Raw genomic sequence first — 23145 nt, 5'->3', positions numbered from 1 at the left:
TGAGGTGAACAATGTTACAACATATTACCACACTAACCACAATTGCATCTCCAGTTTCCATAAGTATCTAAATTATTTTAATCTTACCTTGACAACTTTGTACCTTTCCAGAAGACGACAGAGCATCCTTGCTTCTAGCTTCCCCACATTCATAGCCAAGCGAATTTCTGCCTGAGAAATACCTTTGGTTCCCCTACTTTCAACTGTTTCAGAAAGGAAAACCAAAAAATATTTCAGGGAAATAATCTGACCAAATTACATATACATTCATATTTGCTCTGAATATAAAATTTAATTCCCCAGTAACTAATGACATTTTCACAGATTTATAAAACATTCAGTCAAATAATGTCATGAAACACAATTTTATGCGAAGCAGTGACCCAGCAGAATGAGGTTTGAAAGTGACAGCTTCAGATTAAAAGCAAGAGTGAATTTCTCCCACCAGCTTTCCACAGTTAGATATTAATTTCTCTATCACGAAAGGAAAAGAGATAGAAGAAAGAACACCGTTTTCCTTATCATCTTTTCTCATCCCACCACAACATCCTTGTTCTACCATGCTGTTTTATTTGGATGGTACTGATTAGTTCATAAGCTTCCAGGGAGGGCTAACAGGTGACAGCACCTATAGCTCCAGTCTAATCTGAACATTTCCATGAAAAATTAAGTTTTGATTGCTTTTTATGTATCAAAGTGTTAAAACCCCTCCCACAATATATACCTTTCTTTTACATATACAAGCAGTAAGAAGGCAATGGGAAAAACATCTTAGGATGTCTTACTATATGACCTACTTAGCTCATAAGCCTGGGTGAGCATGTCCCTTTCACAAACAATATCCACGGGCTGAACAGCTTTTGTGATGATCTCTTCTTCATCATCATCATGATAGTCTTCCATTTTCTTCCGAAATTCCTTTAGTAATTTAAGGCAACGGACCATCACATCAGTACCTGTGAACATGAATGTTAGTAACGACTCTTAACAAAACATAGAGTGCGTGCACTTGTTTAAACCATTTTATTTCTTTCAGCAGCATGAACAAGTAGGGATGCAATGGGGAACAAACGAGCAAAACCAAATGTTTATTTCTAGGAAAGGTTTGCAACAGTTTTCCCTGTATCTGAATGTCAAAATCTGTCCTCACTTACTCTCTGCAGCTAGGGAATGGCTAGGTTTGTTAACACGTATTGTGTACTATAATTATGTGCAATGAAAATGGAGATAGAATATATGAAGTTGTTATATACATGGACAGAACACACTGCCACCCACCAGTCACATACATGATTGAATTCCATGTCTTAACATGTTACTGGGCACTGGCTGTGCTGTAGTAACTCTCCACCTACTTTTCTATGAGATCCCAGAAGGGTAAAGTGGGGACATACGACTTCAGGAGAGCTCTAGTAATCCTGCTCCCTGCTGTAAGGATGACCTACCATCACCAGTATCATCTAGCTCCTGCTGAACAATTTAAGAGACCAGTGGTAAACTAGAACTAGGTTACTGTACACTTCCAACTTATCAAGTTGCAGTGATTCAGCAGTTAGGGCAGAAGTAGCTAATTCATCCTGCAGCTGTGGTGGGAACATCTACAGCCGTCTCTACTCCTCTGGTACAGCCCTGCTGTGAAAAATGCCAGGTGAAAGCTTTAGCTGAAATCACTACAGTTTCAGCTGATGAGTTTTACAATCAGTTACCAAAGCCTAGCTGACATGAAGTTAATCCACAGCAACTTAACCATGAGACGGAGCTCTAGGCCAGATGATTCCATTATTTTTCCTCAATCTGAATCCTTTCCTTGACAGTATCCTAGGATACTGCTTAGGATAGTAATTAAGTGCTGACATTATGGTAGGGCTGCATGCGTTGTTATCACATCCTCTGTATTTCTTCACCCTGTTAGTTTTCACTTGAAGCAGTATTTGGGGAAAAACAAAGAAACCAACCAACCAACCAGTTCCTTTTACTTTAGCTCCTGCTGCCTAATATGCTTCCAATAGCAGATGCTCTGGCTTCATCTTCAGCGTGTCCCACATATTTGTATCTGCTTTCCTCTGTAACTCCAGAGATTAAACTATCTTGATCTCTGATGAAAATCAGCTATTATTAATTTATCCTAGTTTAATACCTAGTGTTTTTTAATGCATTTTTGTAGATTTTCAGCTTTTATGTCTGTAAGATGGAATTATCATACAAGTGAAAGATTCATCAAGTGGCATTTTTCATGTTAAATTTAAGTAGTAAATGCAGCTGCCATTGTGCCAATCTGACAAAACATGAAACAACTGCCTTGTAGTTGCCACCAAGTTTCTAAATGGACTTGTATTTTCTTGTCTTCTAAGTAAATGCTTCAATTGGAAGTTAAGATGTTTTTACTACTGTTTATAAACTCCACATTTCAGGAATAGTATCTAGTCTCTCGGGCTTTATTTACAAGTGTCTTCAGCTCATTAGAATGCCTCTAAGACTTAAGTCAGTATGAGGAAGTATAAACAAATATAACTGGTGCAATCTACTCAAAGCCAGCGTAAGACAGAATCTAGGTTTTCGTCAACGCCAATGCCAAGTGGTGTGACTAAAGGTATCCCTGCCATACAAGCCACTGTATGTTGAAACATTTGCTCAAACCAGAAATACATTAACTATGTACAATACATATTTTGTAAAAATTTGATGATCATTGTCCCCATATGTTTTATTGTATACTGATCTATTCTAGAATATTTTTTGAGGATCTCCACTGCTTTCTTGAAACTGTGAACTTCAAAGAATTCTCCTGCATAAAACTCCCTCTGATATTCTTATGGGAAGGAGGCAGACCTGTATATTTCATGACAAATGAACTCGTTCAATCACTCCCTTATTTATTCAGTGCAATGTAGGAGATTTCTCTCTGAACCGCACTAGATGCTGTACCTACTTTTGGCCATTGCTTTTCTTTGTTCATGATACAATTTCCTGACAGAGAGATTTCCTTCCCTCAGACTTAAAAGACTGAAGGAATTTGTTCTTATCAAGGGCCTTAATCCAACTCCATGTAGCTGGCATTCACTTTTGCCTTCTTGAAGTTGTCATGTTTTTATTGGCTCCTTTACTTCTTCATGATCACTCCTACTTGCAAAGACGATGTCGTTTGTAATGTTTAGATCATATCAGATTTAGTTGTTTTATTTTTTATTTTTTCACAAACAGTTCGCTACATCTCTGAAAAACACACTGTTCATCCTTTAGAATGACTTTCTTTTTAACCATTGCAAACCTGCCTCTTAGGATTTTCTGTGATAAAAGATCTGGTTTAGGATTCCTTAAGCAATTGCATTAATTCCATTGGCGATACCATCCCTCCTCATACCTTCTGTTATTACTTCTTGTAATATTTTCCCCATGCAAGTTTTATCTGCATCTTCTTCTGAGAGCAGTTCCTTTCTTTCATTCCCTTTCTTCATGGAGTTATACTCTTCTTTGTCTTTCCACTACATGTTTGGAAGTTATCAGCAGTTCTTGCAAACCCATTAAATTTGAATTTAGAGCTGGTTATGCATGTCCCTCAGCAGACTACAGCTTTTTTGAATAGTAGTTGTTGACTATCTTGCTTACTTCCAAGAATTCCACGGTAGTGCTGGAGAAGCTTACTTTCATAATCTGAAATGAAACTTTGTATTCTCATGACTTCCAGCAAAAATCATAATTTAGCAAAAGCCTTAACTAAGATGGTCTGTTTCTTTATCTTATTTTGTAATGTTCTTTTTTTTTTTTTATGAAACTTTTTATATGTTTTTTTCAAGTGTATTGACTTGTCATTCAACTTGAACATGAAAGGTCAGCAGACTGCTCTTTGTCCCCACTCTGTATCGCCTCGTGTAGTATTATTAGGAGCCTCAATCCACTCAAACAGCTTACACTGATATACAACAAACTTGCCTGCATCCATTTCTAAAAACCCTGAAACAAATGCTTAATAAAGCTAGAACACTGCAGCCCACTTGAATTAGCATATTTCTTCACATAACTGCATACAGATTTTCACTTAGGCATCTTGTGATTTAAGTTTTGAAGCTTACAGATAGAATAGCATTGATGTCATTACACAAAAAGAAAGCAAAAATATGGTTCTAGTTACCTTTCTTTGTCTTGTAGGGTCCTCCATTGGGGTGTATATCTTGTAATGGGATGGATATTACCTTAGCTAGGCCAGCATTCATCATATATTGATACAGACGTTTGAAAGTTCTCTCACAAAGACCCTAATGCGAAGAGAAATCACAAAAGCCACTGTAGCCCAAAATTTTCACCTGTAGGTGATTAGTACCAAAGACATTCATACTGCTTGTTCTTAAAAGGCAGTATTTTGGGGTAGGATGTCAAAGAAGGATCATAAAAGCCTACTATGGCAGACACAGGCAGAGTGTGAAATGCTTCTGGAGTGTTTTCTATCCCTCCAACTCTACCATCCAAACAAGCAGCAGCAACCAGCAGCAGCACTGAGCAAGTAAAAATTGCGTGATGAGATCCACTGAGAAAACTTTTCTGAAACTGTGGATCAAACAGAACTCCTTCCTTATTAAACAGCAACAGTAACTTGATCTAGTAGGTTTTTAAGATCCTCTGTTAGAATATCCTACCCCCAAATTCTGTGCAACTTTAAAAAACCCCAGGCAGTATGAATGACTGCCTTTGACACTAATTATCTATGTTCCTCATGAGTGAGAATTTGAAAGAGTAATGGAACTCACCAATTCTTCCCTCAAGTTTCCTAATGTTTCCATCTGGTTTGAACGAGCACTTAGCATACTTGAGAGCTTCTCCATCAGAATATCGTATTTGCTCCTCCTAACCAAGAGAAGGAAAACATTTTACACATAAGCACGCATATAACTTTATAAACATGAGTTGTACTTTACAAAATGTCAGTCACTAGAGGAAGTGTTCTCAGATTGTTTTAGGAATTACAGTTTCTTTTCCCTCTGTGAATAGCACATGAGAGAATTTGTCACTAAGAAGAGAACCCAACTGAGGGAACAGTGACTAAGCCCAGGCTGTTACTTCATTGGCAAGCCACAGAAGTACATATTCTAATCATAAACAAGATAGGAAGACAAAAGAAATCTATTAGAAATGTGTTTGAAGTGAGAACACTCAAAATAAACACAATGATTAGGGCTACAACAAGAGGAGTTAGACTTACGTAGGCAGGTGACAGACACTAGAATACCTTATTGTTTACAGCTCCCAGACAAGTAAGTTTTAAACTATCCAGCATTCAGAAGAGGAGTTAATAAAGCAATGGACAAGGGTCAATACCAGGAAACTTTAATAGTTCTGTGACAACAGAGCGATCTTTCATCAGAGTAAATGGTCCCAGTCTACCCAGGAGATTTTGAAACGCCTGAGTGGCACATACCTATCAACATGAAAGCGAGTCAGAAGTAGAAGAATTGAGTGTTGCTGTCCTCCACTTGGTAGCCTTATGACATGGGACTGCATTGTTATGAGACCGTTTCTGTCCAATACTCTTCGGTGATAATGAATTTTTCCAGCATCCACTCTAAAGGAAAGACGGAAAGATATCTATAGGCATAGGAACTTTTACATATAAAATATATAAATTCTAATTATTATAAGGAATAATTATAATTATTATAAGGAAGAGACAGTACACTGCCAGCAATACGGGCTCAAAGAACCAAGTGCTCATGGTAGTAAGGATGAGACACTACCAATATAGACAGGAGTTTAAATCAACACACAGAAATTCTTGAGTGGAAAGAACTTTATAAATAACCAGTGGAAACTTATTAGCTTTAATTCATATAGCAAGACATAAACTTACTTGAAAGCCCCACTGTGAAGGTCCCTCTGAAGCTCTCCTTGCCACCTAGCACGACCTAAGCGCTCCAATATACAGTAGGAGAAGTCAGGGAGTTTTAAGTCAGGGTCCCCGTCCCAGCCTATTAAAGCTCTGTAACGCTGGTCTTGGGAGGCAACAATGACAAGTTTCTCTCCCCACCTAAGAAACAAGGGCAAGTAATAAATTATTATTAGTTCCATGAAAGCAGAGAGATCAACCGCTTTCCCCTCGGAAACACCATTCTTGATATAATCTGCAAAGAGAACTAAATTTTAAAACTTAAGTTAAAAATCTTCCAATGCCCAATATAAGGATTTCACTCACTTTTCAACAGCTTCTGTATAAGTATAACATGGCTGCAAATCCTTTCTCCTTATCTGATCAGTGATATCTACTCTCTCTTTAAAATACTGGCAGGAACCTTGTATGCCATCTTTATTATCCAAAATCATGTGGACAGGATAAATATCATTTGAAGGAACTGGATCTCTTTTGGTTTCCAGTATTCCTGTTTCAAGGTCTATTTCTTCATATCTGAAACAGAAGCAGAGAGCCAACATTTAACCGAGCAAGGGGAATGTGGAACTGAAATATAAGATTGTTGCAGACAATACTGATAACTCTATGAAATACCTTGGAAAAACTAAATTATTTTGAAACCTCAAAACTAGAAAAAACACAAAAGAGCAGAGCTGCACTCCTGAGACCGACCAAGCCTTATCAATGTGCAGTGTGTGAGGCAGGAGACAGCGAATACGTTATTTGATCTTCAAAAATTCAAGGATGTTGAAGTGGTGGGAATAAAGGCAACATATACGCACACTAGTTTACAGAAAATACAGATACATCCACCGCGACGAACGGGGATATATAAGTTCTGCTTGTATGCTCGTGGTCAACAATGCTGCAGCCCCGCCAGGACACCTGCTGAGGCCTCCGGCCCCGCTCGGCCCTGCCCGCCGCCAGCCAGCCTGGGGCAAACCCCAGCGGCACTACAGGCGGGGCAGGGGCGGCGGGGGCAGCCCCGGGGCGGCTGGAGAGCCCTCAGCTGCCCCCAGCGGAGCGGCCAGCCCCTCCCAAGCCCCACGGGAGGCTCTGGCCCGGCCCGGCGGAGCTGCCCTCACCGGTCGTGCAGGCGGAGCGGCGGGCGCGCCCGGGGCAGCAGGTAGAAGCTGACGTCGGGCTGGGCGCTGAGCGCGGCCCAGAGGAGCTGCTGCGTGGCGGGCTCCAGCGGCAGCGGGAAGGGAGGCCAGCGGGCACCCAGGCGGTGCCACAGCGCACTCAGCGTGATACCGTCCAGCCCCTCCAGGGCCACCTCGTCCAGCAGCACCCACAACGCCTCCATCTCCGCCGCCGCTTCCGGCCGGGGCCGGCGCGCCGGAAGTGAGGTCACCAGCGCGCCGGTAACCAAGGGAACGCACAAACAGGGCAACGGCGGCGCGGCGCGGCCCGGCCCGGCCCTCCCTCCCTCCTTCCTCCGCTGCTCTGGTGCGGGGTCCGCGGCCCCGGGGGCGCCCCTCAGCCCGGGGCCTGCTGGCACTGCGGGGGCAAGGCCCCGGGCCCTGCTCTGTCCTTGGGGAGAGCTGTTGGCTCAGCCCTGACGCTGCTGACCTCGGCGCGGGCGCGGGAAAGGGCAGCGTTTAAGCAAAGATACTCTGCGGTCGGTAAGAGGCAAAATACAGGGTTTGCTTTTTTTGGTTGCGGTTTTTTTTGGTTTTGTTTTTTGTTATTTTTCTCTGGTAGAGAGCTAAATTAAGTGTTTCGGTGGTAACTTTAAACTTCAAAGCATATAAGAAGGCACCGTATCACAACTTGCAGCAGCGACTCTGGGATACTTTTGGTGGGAATTGCTGGAAAAGTTCATGTTTCCTCAAAGGCAAGCAAAAATCTTTAAATGAACACCTTAAATGTGTACAGCCTCTGCAGTGAATAAGTTCAACAGTTAACTGCCCATGTGAGCAGTTCAGGAACATCAGCCCACAGCTGGGCTTCGGGCATGGCCCTTTCAGCTGGCGCCTCACAGTTGACTTGCTCGTCAGTTCTCAGATTGCAAACTCATTATAGCACATGCCTTCCATTTTTCATATTTATACGCTCTTCAGTAGATTGTGAAGGGTTCTGAAAAAAAATAAAACAAGTAATATCTTCTCTGTTCTTCAGGAACTTTATTTATTACGCTGTCAGTGTTACACATTATTGAAGGAGGAACTTTTTTCAGTTTATAGCATTTCTGTATATTGAGGGTGCAAAACCAGTAGTACTCTATAATAAATAATTTCTATACTTTAGCGTGACGATTACATTCTCATTGCAGCTTTATGTTAAGGACATGGTGACTAATTTTGATGAAAAACATGATGAATACTTAATATACCTTCAGCAGAGAAACCGGTAAGATACAGAATTGTTACCACCATTGAGTATGTAATAGCTGTTGTGTACTACCTAACATAGTAGCTAATATCAGTAGTTGTGAATATTAATTTAAAACCTTGGGTTTTGAACTTGTGATGCAAAGTCTGACTTGCTGTGTTTTAAAACTTTCAGCTGGTTCTCTTTTCTTCCCTTTGTTTGCCAAATATGTCAAAGTTCTTATTTCTAGAGGTGATCAGAGTATTTCTTCAGCATACTTTAAAATACAAATAAATTTGTTACTATAAATGTTTCCATGGTTTACAGGGAAGATTTTTGTTTCTAAAGCAAGAGGTAGATCCAGAAGTAACTGGCAGCTCACACTGTGTGAATGTTATGAGGCAAGGATTTTAGGTTGTCAGAAATACTGAAAATTGCATGCAAAAGTTGCTAAAGTTAAATGTGCAAAGTCAGGTTCTGCTGAGGTGGGAGACAAGGACATCTAGGTTACTTTTGCGAACTTCAGTATCTTTCAGACAAGTTTAAAACATTTCTTTTAATCTTTGTTCATAGGAAGCTTCCTGTCATTGTACCCTAGAGAGATGAATTTTCACAGGTTAATTCAGAAGGGGAAAAAAAAGAAAAGTCTACAGAACTTTTTTGCTGGATTCCCCCTTTTACCACAGGTCATAAGATTTGTACTCAAATTCTATAACAAACTGAATGGTTTGGTGAAAAGACAAAAGAAAAACCCTACAAAAGCCACAATTATGTTAGATCAACATCCAATTTTTGTGAACATGGGTTTCTTTCATATAGTCTCCTAAAGTGTTTTTAGAAAAGCGTAAAACAAAATATTTAATGATTGGAACAACTTGCATCCCTGTTATCAGAGCCCTAATACTGAATTTTGTTGGAAACAAATGCCACTGAATTACAACACGACAAGCAGGTGGCAAACCATACCTTGCAGAGGAGGCATGCTGGATGTGTTCGTGTATTGGGCATAACTGGCAGGTTTGGGTAGTGGGGGCTGCAGAGTAGCCTGCGTGGGAGCAGGTCAGGTACTACCCTGGGCCAGTCATGGCTGGTTCCTGCTGCATCAAAACTAACAGGAACAGCCCATCGTGTGCCAAAACATCATCCGTCAGAGCAGCCTGGCGTGGATTTAAGAGAGTGGTGGCGACAGGGTGCTCCTGTGGAGGCATGCTGCCTAGAGGGCTGCTGGCCACGTGGCTGGGGACAGGCTGGGAACACACTCATGTCAGTGCAGATACACTCCTGGGGAATTTTGGCCTGTGGATTGACCCACCCTGGAGTCAGAGGGAAACCAGGAAGCAGCCTGCAGGGGCAGGTGCAAATTGTCACACACATGCCCCAACCTCCTGGCTTGCATGTCACCCCACTGAAGGAATTAGGATGGACTGAGTATAACCCATGGAGAAAGTAGGGAAGATGAGGACTGGAAGAGGGAGGGTAGGTGTTTCACTGAAGCTGAGCCTGGGGATGGGCGTTATTTAAATATTATTTTAACCAGACTTTAATTTCCTGGTATCTCTAACTGCACTATTGATTGGGGACTTTCTTAAGTTTCAAAACACAATCCTTTTTTTGTCTTGAAAAGAGCTCAACCATTTTTAAGCTTTTTAATGTTCTGAGTAAAACTCTTAAAAATTGTCAAGAAGAATGGTTAAATATGCTAAATACCAAATGGAAAAGATAATGGGAAATGAGAAGGAACATGGGAAAAAAAAACTCAGAAGGGAGAGGCTTGGTCAAGCTTCATATGTCACAGCGTGTGGGTACTCATACAAGCATTACTGAACAGGAACAGATCCTGGAAGCTATGTTCTGAAATTATTTGAACTATGAAAATATTTTTCAGCTTTGATATTGTGTGTTTTTGTATTTATTGCTAGCCTGATCATCTGTATATGCACTACATAAGGATGAATTATTATCCTTTCTACTCAGGCTACTGGGACGTTTAAAAAGAAAGGATCCTGTACAAATCAAACTGGAACAGTTAGAGCAAGGATTTTCTCTGTATCTGAATGGAGCTAATTCAGAGCTGAGAAATTACCGTAGAAAAATCAAGTCACATGGCTACCTTAAAAATGAGACAAAGACCACCAGGACAAATGGTGAGTTATATGAGAGTTTTACAAAGGCTGCAGTCTAGAACTATTTGAAACATTTACTCATCAGAGCTGTAATTCAGTCAGTGAGGTTACTGATCAGGCTGTGATAAAGAGGTGGCAGCATTTGAGCTTCGTGGAATGAAATTCCATGGGAGTCTTTCATCAGAGTATTTAAGCTGGTTGTATGTAAGGAAAGATCTCTGCAGCACCTCATCAATTTCTCAGTTGGTCCCTGACTAATTCTGAAGTTTAACTTCCCCACCTCTCCGTTTGTTAAACGATTATAACTAAAACTAGTTAGAAATGTATATAAACTGTCAGTGTAAAATAATGCTATACCTTTGTCTGATATGTAATACTGTTAATAGGCTTTAAAATCTGATGGACTTCAACGTTATCTAAGTCTGTTGCCCTGTAGACAAATGACATTTGATGACATAGACTATAATCAAATTATATCCGGTAATAGCTGCATTAAGCTTATAAATTTTGTTTAAGCTGTAATAGTTGTCTTAAAAAGACAGCTAATCTTTCTTTAAATATTTGAAGTGAAGAAAATCTACCATTTACTGCTGGTGATTAGCTGACTTTACTTAAAAATGTGTGTTTTGTTTCTAATTTAAGTCTGTCTGTCATAGAGAGCAATGTAGTGACAGGAATAATTTTGCATGTATGAAGGTATAAAGTCTGAGCTTGCTGGCCTAATCTATTTAGCATAATGAAAATTGATTTCACTAAATCCCTGTGTAAAGCAGTTCACCAACTGTAATCTGTTATTCTCACATTTGCTACAACCTGTCTATTTTACAGTCTATTTTTTTAATCTATTGCTATGTAGATAATGTCTGCTTAAGTTTTATTTTCACCTAAAAATGAAGACAAAGTTTAAAAAGTTATTTAATAATATATTAGGGTTGAAAGTTTATTAATCTCAACAACACTGGAAGCTAACTTTATTTTCAGTAAGTGTTCTAACCATGACTTGATTTATTTTTTTCTTTGTTTTCCTGCTACACTGGACCCATACTATTTGTTTTCAGGTTTAAATGTGTTCAGGCTTAGCTGGCTACTATGTAATTTCTTGCGGATTGTATGGATGGTGGTGGGGAATTAGCTATTGGCCTAGTTTCACTGTTTTGTGTGAAAGTAAAATCTCATGTGTAATGATGCAAAAAAGTTCATGTTCTTGGATACTGGAAAATGGAGGAGATTGTGTGCTCTGTCACACTGGGATGTTGTACCTTTACATAGCTAAAGAGAGTGTGAACCAACATCTTTGACTTTTTGCTCCAAAAATTGTGCAGGGATATTGAGGCAGCAGCTGTAATAGAACTCTGTCAGGAGAAATTTCCTCTTGAAAGTTCTGCTGTGCAGCTGTTATCTCTAAGCTTAACTGAAGTTGTTCATTTTTATGGTTGCTTAATGCCATGTGATTCAGTCAAGGCAGAATACTTCAGCTTGTCTTAGGGACCTTTAAAGACTTCAGTGGCAGTCACTGTTCCTCTCCTCAACTTCATCAACTCAGAGACAGTAGCATTCTCTGCAGAAGAGAACTTGGTGTTTTGCTGTTTCTTACCTATCCGATGTTGTTATTTTAGACACGTGTAGCTGCAGTGAAAGATATCAACTGAATCATCATCCTGTCATTTTTCTTCTTCCATTTGATTTTGCCACTAGGGTCCAGAGTGGGAGTCACTGGGGATCTGTATAAGCTTCTTGCCTGGGGGTAGTACCTTAGCAATTCTGTGGTCTGTTTCATTTCTAGGCATTTATTCCTAATGATTGAATATGATTTTACTTACAGAAATGATTTCTCGCTGAGATACAGCACTGAATTTTCTTCCCTATCCATCTCCCACGAGAATTATTGCATCATTTATTATTTCTAAAGCATTTGTCTATAGAATTAGTCTTCACTGAAAAATTAGGAATGTGTGATACTTAATAATACGGAATGGGCACAAATGCCTCTTTGTGGTTCCTGAAAGTGTCATCATAATTCTGTTTGTCTGGACTATTTTCTTTGTCTGTGTTCACTAGGAGTAATTCATGATAGTAGTGATTGATAAAAATTTTATGCTTAGGCTTGGTAAATGAATTAAAGTAAACGATGAGCTTATAAGGTAATGAAGTGGGTCTTTAGGTATACTGTAATTTCTTTGGGTGTATAATCCAGACATAGTTTCACAGCCATGTGTGTACCTTCAGTGAATGTTGGTGTGGTCACAAAGACATGGCTTAAAGGTAACGTTGGGTCTCCTTTGATTATGAATGATATTTTGGTGATGTACTGCTCAGTTCTTGGCTATTAGAACAGGCACTGTCAGCTCAAGTCTCCATGGGAATGACACCAGTGGACCTATTTTGTGTGCCAAAAGAGGCAGTGGTTGGTATTCACATCCCATCCATCCCATGGAGAAGGATATTTTTGTTCTGAAGTAATGTTAGTAGTACAGACAACTAGCTCAGCTGCATCAACTTCTGCCTGGGATTTGAACCACTATTTTTCCTGGTTTTGAGAGACCTAGTCGCATGAATCCATCACAAAATACTCGGACAATTCTGAGAATCGAGTACTCAGCAGTGGTAGCATGAGTCCTACCCTGTTCCCTTTTCCTACTTGTATTTGTAGGAAACGAGTGGCCTTCTGGGCAGTTGCTTAGGAGCTGAAAGTGAAAGATGCTTCCAGTTCTGTCCCAAAGCAGTAACTGAATAATCAGACCATGCTTCTAGCATTGTAATCTCAGGACAGTTCACTCTCAGTGCCAGAAGAGCCCCACAACAATCAGCAGCAGCGGTGGTGACTGCAAAGTCTTTCTGGAGCTACTTAGGAATAGCCTGGTGGAGTAACAGGAACTCTAGCTGGAAGTTGTGTTTTTCTTCCTTGGAGTGCTCTGTTCCTTTTCCCCTCTGTTTTTAGTCCTGTTTCGGGCCTGAGAGACAGACACTTTGCTGAAGCAATAGAACAACATCTTGTACTTCTTGATTTGTAATTATATGATCACTCTGAATTGACATAAGCATACACTGTTCCCCCAAGAACAATCCTACTCTGTCCCTGTCCTCTCCTTTCTGCTTGTACCAGCATTTTTGCAATCTCCTGGTAAACTAGATGACAAAAATGACTACAATTAAAAGTAATCTTTATTTTCTGTTTTTCCTCAGTTAAAACTTGCCCATATCAGTTCACTGAACGGTTCCTTGCACAGGTGCATGTAGGATTGTCCAACCCAAAAAAGAAAATGTGGTATTGAGAGCTGTAATGAGCAACCTGACATAATTTTGAAGTAAGCCCAGCTTTGAATAGAAAGTTGGACTAGGTGACCTCCAGAGGTTCCTTCCAAATGAAGTCTCTCATGATTCTATGACCTTTGTAGGACAATTGCTTCTTTTATTGGTAGTGCCAGTTTCTGCTGCCTTAGGTTGACCATTAAATTATGGCTTAAAGAAAAAAGGTTTTGCATCAGCTATTTTTCTCCACTGAGAAGAAATGGAAGCTGTAAATCTGTCTTGGACATAGGAAATGAGATGTCTTTATTTAGGATGCCTTTGAGAGTGTTGGTGCTGTCCTTGCTCCACTTAGGATGCTGATGTGATCTGAGGTTTGTCTCTTTGTCTCAATCAAAGCGTCTTCTCAGCAATCCATTGTTCCACTGTAAGTTGGGACCATTTCTAGCACAGGAACCCATAGGTCTCCTTGATCATACACAGGATTTTTGCAGAAATTCGGGAACCAGCTCTTCCATGCCTTATAAATGAAAGAAAATTATTGTCCTTCGTTTATGATTTGTACATGAAGAGTCCTTCTCTGCATGGTATGTTAAATACCTAATGCATTCTGTTTAAGCTGCCAGTATGTTATGTTTGCTTAGTTTGAGAGTAAATACACACAATTCCTTTGTAAACCCAGCAAGCATATTACCTGTTGTTCACCAGAACCCCATCTATTGGAGACTGCCTTCAGTAGCATGGGTTCTGGGCTCCGCTGGCTTCCTAAGACAGCTTACTGTCTACCCAGCTAGGAGTTAGAATGATGTGTGCCCCTATTCTAGAACATATTTCTATACTTTCGTATCAGTGAATGTGGGGCTTCACTTGCTGTTAAGCTAATGTATCGTTAAACAATTTATTCTCTTGAATACATGTAAGCATGACTGTCATCAAAGAGGTTCAAAACTCCTGCTACTAATGCACAACTAGGCAGTATCTGAAGTGGAATGCCTTTTCAGTTGTTGATACCATTCACATGTCAAAGAATTACTCTTCTATCCTCATCTGTAGAAAAAACCAACCAAACATACACCTTAGTTCCTGGGGGTTTTATTGTCAAATAGCATATTTCTATTTTCTGTCTTCTCATTCTTTTCTCTACGTTCTGAAAAAGCAGCCCAACTAGAAGAGAGTGAATGCAGCACACCGACTGCACCAAGGAAAACACGGCGCAGAGGTTGGCTTCAGGTAATAAACATTTTGAAAGATTGCATCTTTGAAGTAAGTCTTAGATTGTAAATAATTTTAGGGACAATCTGTTGCAACTAGTACATAGCAGGCAGTTGGGATTCTTGTAGAATCTGATTCTTGGTTTTGTCTGGATACTGAGTGACAATGCAAAGTGATATCCTGACCAGTTTTGTATCTACTTCGATGCCTAAAGAGGCAAATCTCATTGAAAGGGTCTGCTTTCAGTGACATCTGTGACAGAAACTTTTGTAGTCTTGACATGATTGGCTCAATCTGTCCTCTAGCAGAAGAGCTGTTGCGTGACATCTCTGCTGGCAAGCCTAGAGTTTAGCTAGTGCAAAGGATGGAGAACCTCATTTTGGAGACACATCCCTCCCCGTCACTGCTGTTTTCCACCCTGTGATAGTATTAAGGGATACAGAGGTGTAATTTGCATAGCTTGAGTTGTAATTTGTGACAGATTCTTGTAGATCAGAAGAGAAGAAACTGTGTGTAGGTAATAAAAATACCCTGTCAATAACAAATTTGGAGCCATGAGCTACATGGTTGTCCAGTGAACCAACAACTTCAGTGGTCTTTTTTTCTTCTGGTCTGATGAAGGATCTGACTTAATCTGTTAAGGAGTATGACTTAATTAACAAATGTGAATTCTGAACAACTGAGATATGTCACCCAAATAATTACACTACTTGATTAGCGGTTGCTCTGGCTGGATGTCCAGTCCATGCTTGAGTGACTGGGAATCAGGGGTCTGTGTCATGCAGGTTTTCTTTTCTTTCAGCAAATTTTGCATATTCAGGTTTTAAGGCTGTATTACTTTATTTATTACCTTTACTGCTTAGATGAATTAATTTTCTCAGCTGTTGTTTACTCAGTAGGTCACTGCTTACATACTGGCCTGTCAGAACTTGTTTGCTAAATTTGCCAAACATGTGACTTATCATAACCTACGTCATTCTAATCACAAAAACCAAATGAAGGTATCTCCTCTGGCTGGGTGGAAAAGTTAGCCAAATATAGGTAGCTATAGTGTAAACTAGCTACTACTTTAGGCTAGCTTAGAATGATACCTTAAGTCTTTATCCGATGAGATGGAAGGATAACAGTTATAGCATCTCAGTGACCAACTGGAATTATTTAACACATAAGGAAATGTGCAACTGTAGAGGAATGAAGCTGGGTTAATTAGCATTGATAATATACAACGGTGGGTTGGCTTCAGGGGCTGTGGGTTGACTGATGTAGATAAGTTGCAGCTGTGGCTGGTTCTGTTAAGTGGTTGAGAGCCAATGAAGAGGGAGCAGAGAGAGGAAGAAGCAAGAGAAGAGAGAGTGGGCTCTGGGTGAGGAGAAAGCAGCAGAGGGACTGGCATGAAGAGTGTGTTGGTATGAGATGGTAAAAGACCTTGTTGCAGCTTGATAGTTTGGAGAGTGCTGCGACATGCAACCACTAAGGTGCAGGTTGTGCCAGACAGCAGTTTACTTGCCCAATAATTTGCCCTGTGGGTTTTTTGGATAGCTAGAGGACCTAGCAATTAATGATCAAAACTGTCAAACTTAGGCTGTGCTAAAGTATGTTATAAGGTGGGAAGACGGACTTATTGAAAGAACACATTCTGTCAAAAGCCAAGTTGCCTTAGGATATTCCCTCTGGGACATTGCTGCTCCTGGCACTTAAAATGGTAGGGGAGTGTATGAACACCAGGTAACCAAGTTTAATATCGTTGCACAGACTTTTGGATCATGTTACATTTATTGAAACATGAAACATTGTTCACTTATGAGACTTCCCCCCATGGAATATGTTTGCGGCAGAGTTCAAAAGTGGGGGGGGAAAGTTACTTACAGATAACTTTATTCCTTGAGAGAGGTATATGCACTTCCTGCTTTCTGGTTTGTCATCTTCTGGAGTACTAAAATTCTGTGGTATGGGAAGATGAGTTTCTCAAATCTTCTACACTTTTTTAGCCATGCCTGAGTAACTGATAGCGTGCATACTTTGATTGCATCCTAATTATGAAGTAAAACAAATTAATTTGAACCATTTTCATAGCTGTGTCTGAATTTACAAAGACAAAGATATCTTTATGCTCAAATGCTTATGACATAACGTTTCCTCCTCGTTATATTATACACAAGAATAATGCATCTTCAAAAAATTGCAGTTACTTAAAGTAGTCATTTTCATGCATAGACGTTACAGAATCACAGAATTATTGTGGTTGAAAGGGAACTCTTGAGATTACCTAGTCCGATTCCTGTGCTCAACCAGGGTTGGCTAAAGCAGTTTGCCCAGGGCCACGTCCAGTCAGGGTTTGAATACTCTGCAGATGGAGACTCCACATCCTCTCCAGGAAACTTGTTCTGGTGTTTGATCACCCTCACTGTAATTTTTTTTTTTTCTACTGTTCTGGTGGAATTTCATGGTTTTTTTAAAATTTGCATTCATTGCCTCTTGTCCCGCCAATGAGCAGATACCCATCAGGTTTTTATACACATTGATGAGAAGCCCCAAAGTTGCCTTTTTCCCAGGCTGAAAAGTCCCAGCTTTCTCAGCATCTCTGGTAGGGCATCTTTGCTTGTCACCTCCTCAATTCTGTGTGCACTTCAGAAATCTAGATTGCTTGAGCCCTGCTGTGCTGTCTTTCCAGCAGATATCAGATTTGTTAAAGTACCCCCTGAGGACATGGGTCTTTGCACTTGCAAATTCTTCCCGTTTTTTGAGGAAGGTCTCATCTACTACTGATCAAGTGGTCTATAGCAGATACCCGCTATCACAGCACCCATGCTGGTTTGCCAGCTACTCTTGACTCGGAAGCTTTTGGCTGGCTCCTGACCTGTTCCTTGCAGAGCTCCGTACATTCCAGAGCGCTCTCACATTAAGGATGACAGTTCCTTCTCACCTACTTAGCCTGTCTTAAAGAACCTCTGTCCGCATCCATGCATCGCACCACGCTGGTCTTGTGAGCTATTCCACCATCTCTGTAATCCCAGTGAGGTCATAGCCCTGTAACCAGATACAAGCTTCTAACTCATCCTGTTTGTTCCCCATGTGCTTGTTCTCCATTAGTGCAGGTGTGTCGCGACGGAGGGAAGACACAGTCACTCAATATGAGTGATCAGCAGACTTCGTTTATTGTACCTTACAGTCATCTTTTATGCCTTGTTATAATTAGCTCATACATATTACAAAAGTTAAGCTCATTATTGGTTAGTTGCCTAAATACCAAGCCCGCCCCTAGTTTCTCTTCTTTAGTTATCTGTTCCCACCTGCAACATTCTTTTCCCACCAAAATCTTCCTGTTATTGTGTAACAAGAACAGCCAAGGATAGTGTATTTTTGCTTTACTTCAGATAAGCTGAGAGCGATGTGCATTTTTGTCCAGCCAGCTGGACTGTGTCTATGTGACCCTTTTCAGTTAGCCAGTTATCCACACAGGTGCATTTCAGAGCAGCACCCAAGCACGCTGGTTCCTCAGAAGAGGCTTAAAGAGCTTTTGCCATAAGGTTGTTCCACCAGCACCTCTTTACATGTCTCTGCTTTAAGTGATTCCACTTCAGCTATTTTGTTGATTGCTTTGTCCCTACTCATACCAGTTTTTCACTTACCTGGTGAGGTGAGGGGGTGAACCCTGATGGGCACTCACTTTGGTGCCAAACACATAGTGTGTGCTGGGCCTGAGCTGCTCTGGGGATAGCAGCAGCAGGTGGGGAGCCTGACTAGGGCAGTTACACCGTAATGCAGGGACCTGAAGGTGAGAACAGAAACCTTCTGTGGAACAGAGGGTAAAAGCATTGCTTGATCTGGTATTGTTCTGTGAATGTGATGATTATTCTTTTTGTACAGCTGATGGCACAAAAGATGTCTAATTTCTTTGAATGCTGCTTTTAACAGAAAACTGTGGAGATTAAAACAGAAAGAGGGTCTAAACTCTGCATTAAACCTCCTTTTGAGTACTCAGAGGATTTTGAGCCTTATGAAAGCTTGAGTGTGGAGACAAATGGTGATGATCCTCTCCGTTGCTCCCAGGTACAATTGGCAGTTGCTTTCTATTCATGGTATTGTCAGTTGAAATGTGAATGGGCCCAGGTATCAGTCTTGACAAGACCATGCAAACCCAGTATATAATGTTTCTTTTACTAGATGATTATTGCATTGATAAGATGTGACATAAAGAAAAAAAGAAAAGAAAAAATAAAACTACTTGGAAAATCTAATCTCAGTCAGCAATGCTGTAACATGTTAAGTCCTAATTTAAATGAGTATTGTCTTTGTTGGATAGAACCAAGGTGCTTTATGCAGGTAGGCTCTTTCAGTTCACTTAATGGTTGTCCACATGAACATCTCGTTGGGTTAGAGAAAGCTTAAACAACAACTTTTTCTGGGTTTACGGTTTTGAATAGCCATGCTAAAATTATTGTATGTCATTGTTTTACCTAACAGAAGTCAGAGTAAAGTTTTAAAGATAAAATCAATACAGTTGCTTTCCATCAGGGGTTGTTATTGTATTGGCTCCATTGTTTGACAGTTCAGCCTTTCAATTGATTACTAATTGTTCTAGCACACTTCACAAATGTCTTGTTCTTAAAAAAAAAAATGAACAAAAATTCATGAATGTTTTTCTGCCTAACCAATTAATGACATCAATAAAACTTTTCTGGGTAGTGGAGTAGCATCTATATGTGAAACTGTCTACAGATGTTGCCACTGACATCAGACAAACTTCCCAAACATGTTTTCCTAGCTTGTATCTTTCTACCTTTCCTGCATTGCTTTTGAGCTTGTGATTACTGTTTCTTGCTCTACAAAGCAGTAACTTGTTTACAGTGATAGATATTTATAATCATTTATGTGTAAGTAATAAACTAATAATTTTAAACCAAACCCCCACTTTTCTTCATATTCCAGATGGAAGTACTTTTGGTTTTCCTGAAGCTATAATGTGTTTTCTTGAATGTCTTCTTATAATGCAGATGTTATGAGGTTTCCAACAAAAAGGAAACCTGTACAATTCCCTGTCAAATAGCTAGAAATATGACTCTTGACTGTCATAAAGACACGCTCAATATCAAGCCTTAGGTTGCTTATAGACCCTCTTTTGAACCTAAGCTTGCCTGCTCTTTGTAATATGTTTCTGTCAACATGGATTTCCTAACAAGTGTATCTGTAGCAGAAGAGCAGCTTGGAGCTTTCATTGCAATCCAAACATACACTGTCACAGTTCATTTGTACCTAAGATAGCTTCAGGTTTTCATTTTACTCGTACGGTTTGCTTACCTATACTTATCTCAAAACTCTAATACCAACAAAGTAGGGGGAAAAAGGGAAAATATGCAAGGTCTTTGCCTTTTGCATTCAGAAAAACACAAGGTTCCCCAGCATCATCTGTGCTGTTTGTGGCATATGCTGAGAGGCATGGAAGTTTTTTCCTCAGTAAATTTCAAAATAGATAAATTTTTGCATAAAATCCTGTTACAGTGTGCCCACTTTAAAAAAAATCTGTGCAACCTGGAAGCTTAGTCCAGTAGAATACAGCTCTTTCCTACTGTTTTTTGAAGCACAGATGTGGACAGGACAGGACTATTATCTATCCAGCTGCTTATTGCAGTCTTGTGAAGGTACTTGGAAAATCTGGATTGCAGCTAGTCTTCAAATAGCAAGTCAAAAGATACAGTAATCTGACTGTGTGAGACTGGAAAAATCTATGCCCTTGCTCTCTCCATTGTTTGCCTCCTGTTTGTAACTTGTTCCTAAAAATTGGTTTAGTGCATAAAAATTCCTTGGCCTACAGGTTTTTCCTGGAAGGATAATGAGAATGAATAAAGGAATTGTAGGATGTTTTTTCTTTACAAGTCCTCATCAGAGGAGTAAAGACACGACATAGGAATATGAATATTTTTAGCTGCATCAGGGCTCTGAGTTCATGAGAAGATTCTCCTGGTGGGGGAGAGGCAGCCACATTGGTTTATTTTAAAATATGTTTGAGCTTTTCTGATAAATCTGTTTGAATTGTACCAGAAATTGAGAGGAAGCTTGCAACTCAGTACAGAAGAGAAAAGGATGGAAGAAGACTGTCTTAGTGATGATTATGATTCTGTTGAAGAGGATGTGTTTTCAGAACCATCTCCCACTGAGGAAACAATTACAAGCTTTGGAGACCTTCAGTTGTGTAGCAGTAGATCACTGCAGAAAGAAGCTTCTGAACGTCAGGATGCTGGGAGATGCTCTGGCCTTGATTCCAGTGCCCTTACTGTGTTGGAGTTCAACCAGGATCAAAGTAGTAAGCCTCTGTCTATTATACGCTGCTACAGTACTAGAATAATAATAATTATTATTATTATTTGAGAGCATTACTTTTAAGGGAGTCACTGCTGGTTAATTGTTAATGGTTACTCAATACTTTCATAGTCTTCAGCAAACCTGTTTTAATCTCCTGACTTGAGAGACTTGCATCCTCTTAATACTATATTAAGAATTTTTTTGCAAGCATAAATATATAGCCCTGGTTAACACACTTGCATTACCAGCCTTAGACACTTGAATTAAGACTGTCTCAGACAGTCTGTGAGATTTCTCCAAAGGTTATTATTTTTTTAACATATTATTGAATTGTTTTTGCAGTAATCCAGGCAGCCAAATCTTCCCAGTCTCGGCTTTCTCCATTTCACATCCTGCATGCTGGGTGCTTGTCGTCATAGCATGTGCTGTTCATCCCTGGTGAAAGATGTATTAATATGAGAAAGCAAACATATCTGGCTATAAGCCACTTCTTTTTTGTCAGGTCTTCTTCTTAAGAGACCTCAATGTCCAAACCCAAAATGAGTTACTAGGTCTCAGAGATGTTTAGCTTGTTAAAGGTGGAGAGTTCAGGCAGAAACCAGACCTTGGTCTACCTTCAGTATTTCTCAGAATTTCCTCCCCACTCATTTCAGGTACATTCTTTGGTTTCGTTTTTTTGTTTTGTTTTTCCCTTCCCCGCACCCCCCCCCCGCCCCCCCCCCCCCCGCCTTTTCCTTATCCATAGTTAATTGCTTAACTTAAGAGGAACAATCTTTGAACAAAGTGAGTAAAGGAGTGTTCCTCATTATCACAGAGGTGAGTGGAGTGTGAATGTGAAGAGGTGGCAGAAGAAGAGGTAGGGGAACAAGGGATGGAGCCACAGTGAGAACAAGATCTTCGGTAGAATACATGATTTGGTTTTTTCCAGAGAGAAGTTTCAAAGCCTGTGATGAAAACAATGGAGGCATTAATAATTCTCAAATGAAAAAATGAAAAAGTACTCTTATGAACTACACTAGGCAACCCCCTCCCCCTTTGAAACTTCTAAATAAGACAACATTTTCGTCTGTCTTTTAAGGATATATTTTGGTATAACAATGTTAATAAGTGACTTGGGACTTTTTTATTTTTGCTTTTCTTGACAGTAATGCAGGTAAGTATCTGGTATGGATAAGAGATATTGGTACCTTATAACGACATATTTTATTTTATTCCATGAATCCAGTGCCAGCCATGCATATGTACTTCTACATCAATAGAACAGAGTCAATGAAAGGGAGGGAAGGTGGAGGTTATCACTTTAACTATGCCAGCATAATTAAAGTGGCAAAATTTTAGCAGTTAAGATCCCACTAAGTTTTCCCTGGCTGGCAGCTGCTAAATACATCTGAAGTTGATTATTTCTGTTCCCTTATTATCTTGCAGAAGGGAAGCCACTACGAGTTCTCTCTGCAAAAAGAAAAGATAATGCTGAAATGTACATTCCTGTCAAACCAGCTGTGGTAAAAAATAAAATCACTCGGCCACTCTCTGCTGAGTTCTTGCACCAGAAAAGACATGAAAGAATTTGTTCTAGTAAGAAATAAGAAAATTTAATGTCAATAAGAAAAGTTTTCATGCTTTTTTTTTCCTGTCTGGCTCAGATGTAATTTCGGCACACATCTATCATTATGTGATTTTTCTTAGCTGTTGTCCTTTCTTCTTTTTGTTGTTGTTGTTACCACCTTGAGTGTTTTGGCTTGAGTAATATCGTGAGAAAGTCCACAGCCTGTATACCTGAGTCTTTGCTACATCTTCACTACCTTCCTTTTCTTCTTGCTCCCACAGCATAAAACTTTTTCCTCTCCCTTTCAGTCCTTGCGCTTGCTCTGCGTTTTCCACCTTCCCCACAGAGGTCTGTTCCCTGTGGTATCAAGAGACGTGTGTCTTCTCAAAATCAGCAATTGACGCTTTGGTAGAAGGCTTTAACACAATGCATTTATAGCAATAAAGGCATAGTTTTCCACAGCACAGCAAAACTAGCTCTGTTGCTGCTTGGGTCTGTACTTGAATTAC

At 40.1% G+C, this 23145-nt stretch overlaps 2 protein-coding genes across 5 annotated transcripts in view; one reads left to right on the top strand and one right to left on the bottom strand.

Annotated features, from left to right (window-relative positions):
- GTF3C1 (general transcription factor IIIC subunit 1) overlaps window positions 1-7224 on the bottom strand; it is a 42279-nt gene extending 35055 nt beyond the window's left edge. For both annotated transcript variants that reach the window (XM_055804478.1, XM_055804479.1), the window contains exons 1-8: window positions 6982-7224; window positions 6182-6391; window positions 5840-6016; window positions 5411-5554; window positions 4743-4839; window positions 4130-4253; window positions 798-956; window positions 88-203 (exon numbers count right to left, since the gene is read on the bottom strand). In XM_055804478.1, coding sequence (XP_055660453.1) covers window positions 88-203; window positions 798-956; window positions 4130-4253; window positions 4743-4839; window positions 5411-5554; window positions 5840-6016; window positions 6182-6391; window positions 6982-7202 — 1248 coding nt within the window. In that variant the 5' untranslated portion in view covers window positions 7203-7224. The remainder of the gene's footprint in view (window positions 1-87; window positions 204-797; window positions 957-4129; window positions 4254-4742; window positions 4840-5410; window positions 5555-5839; window positions 6017-6181; window positions 6392-6981) is intronic.
- A 57-nt stretch (window positions 7225-7281) lies between these two features.
- The window catches only part of KATNIP (katanin interacting protein), a 65827-nt gene continuing 49963 nt past the window's right edge, over window positions 7282-23145 (top strand). Inside the window, exons 1-7 of one of the 3 annotated variants that reach the window (XM_027796199.2) lie at window positions 7282-7521; window positions 8172-8248; window positions 10184-10353; window positions 14738-14808; window positions 18706-18840; window positions 20830-21091; window positions 22516-22665. In XM_027796199.2, coding sequence (XP_027652000.2) covers window positions 8187-8248; window positions 10184-10353; window positions 14738-14808; window positions 18706-18840; window positions 20830-21091; window positions 22516-22665 — 850 coding nt within the window. In that variant the 5' untranslated portion in view covers window positions 7282-7521; window positions 8172-8186. Of the gene's footprint in view, window positions 7522-8171; window positions 8249-10183; window positions 10354-14734; window positions 14809-18705; window positions 18841-20829; window positions 21092-22515; window positions 22666-23145 lie in introns of all 3 variants that reach the window. The other 2 variants (XM_013304644.3, XM_027796200.2) reach the window with 2 other exon arrangements.

This window comes from Falco peregrinus, chromosome 5, assembly GCF_023634155.1.
Source record: "Falco peregrinus isolate bFalPer1 chromosome 5, bFalPer1.pri, whole genome shotgun sequence".
NCBI lineage: Eukaryota > Metazoa > Chordata > Aves > Falconiformes > Falconidae > Falco > Falco peregrinus.
The sequence above is the reverse complement of the archived record's forward strand: the minus strand, read 5'-3'. Positions and strand labels throughout refer to the sequence as shown.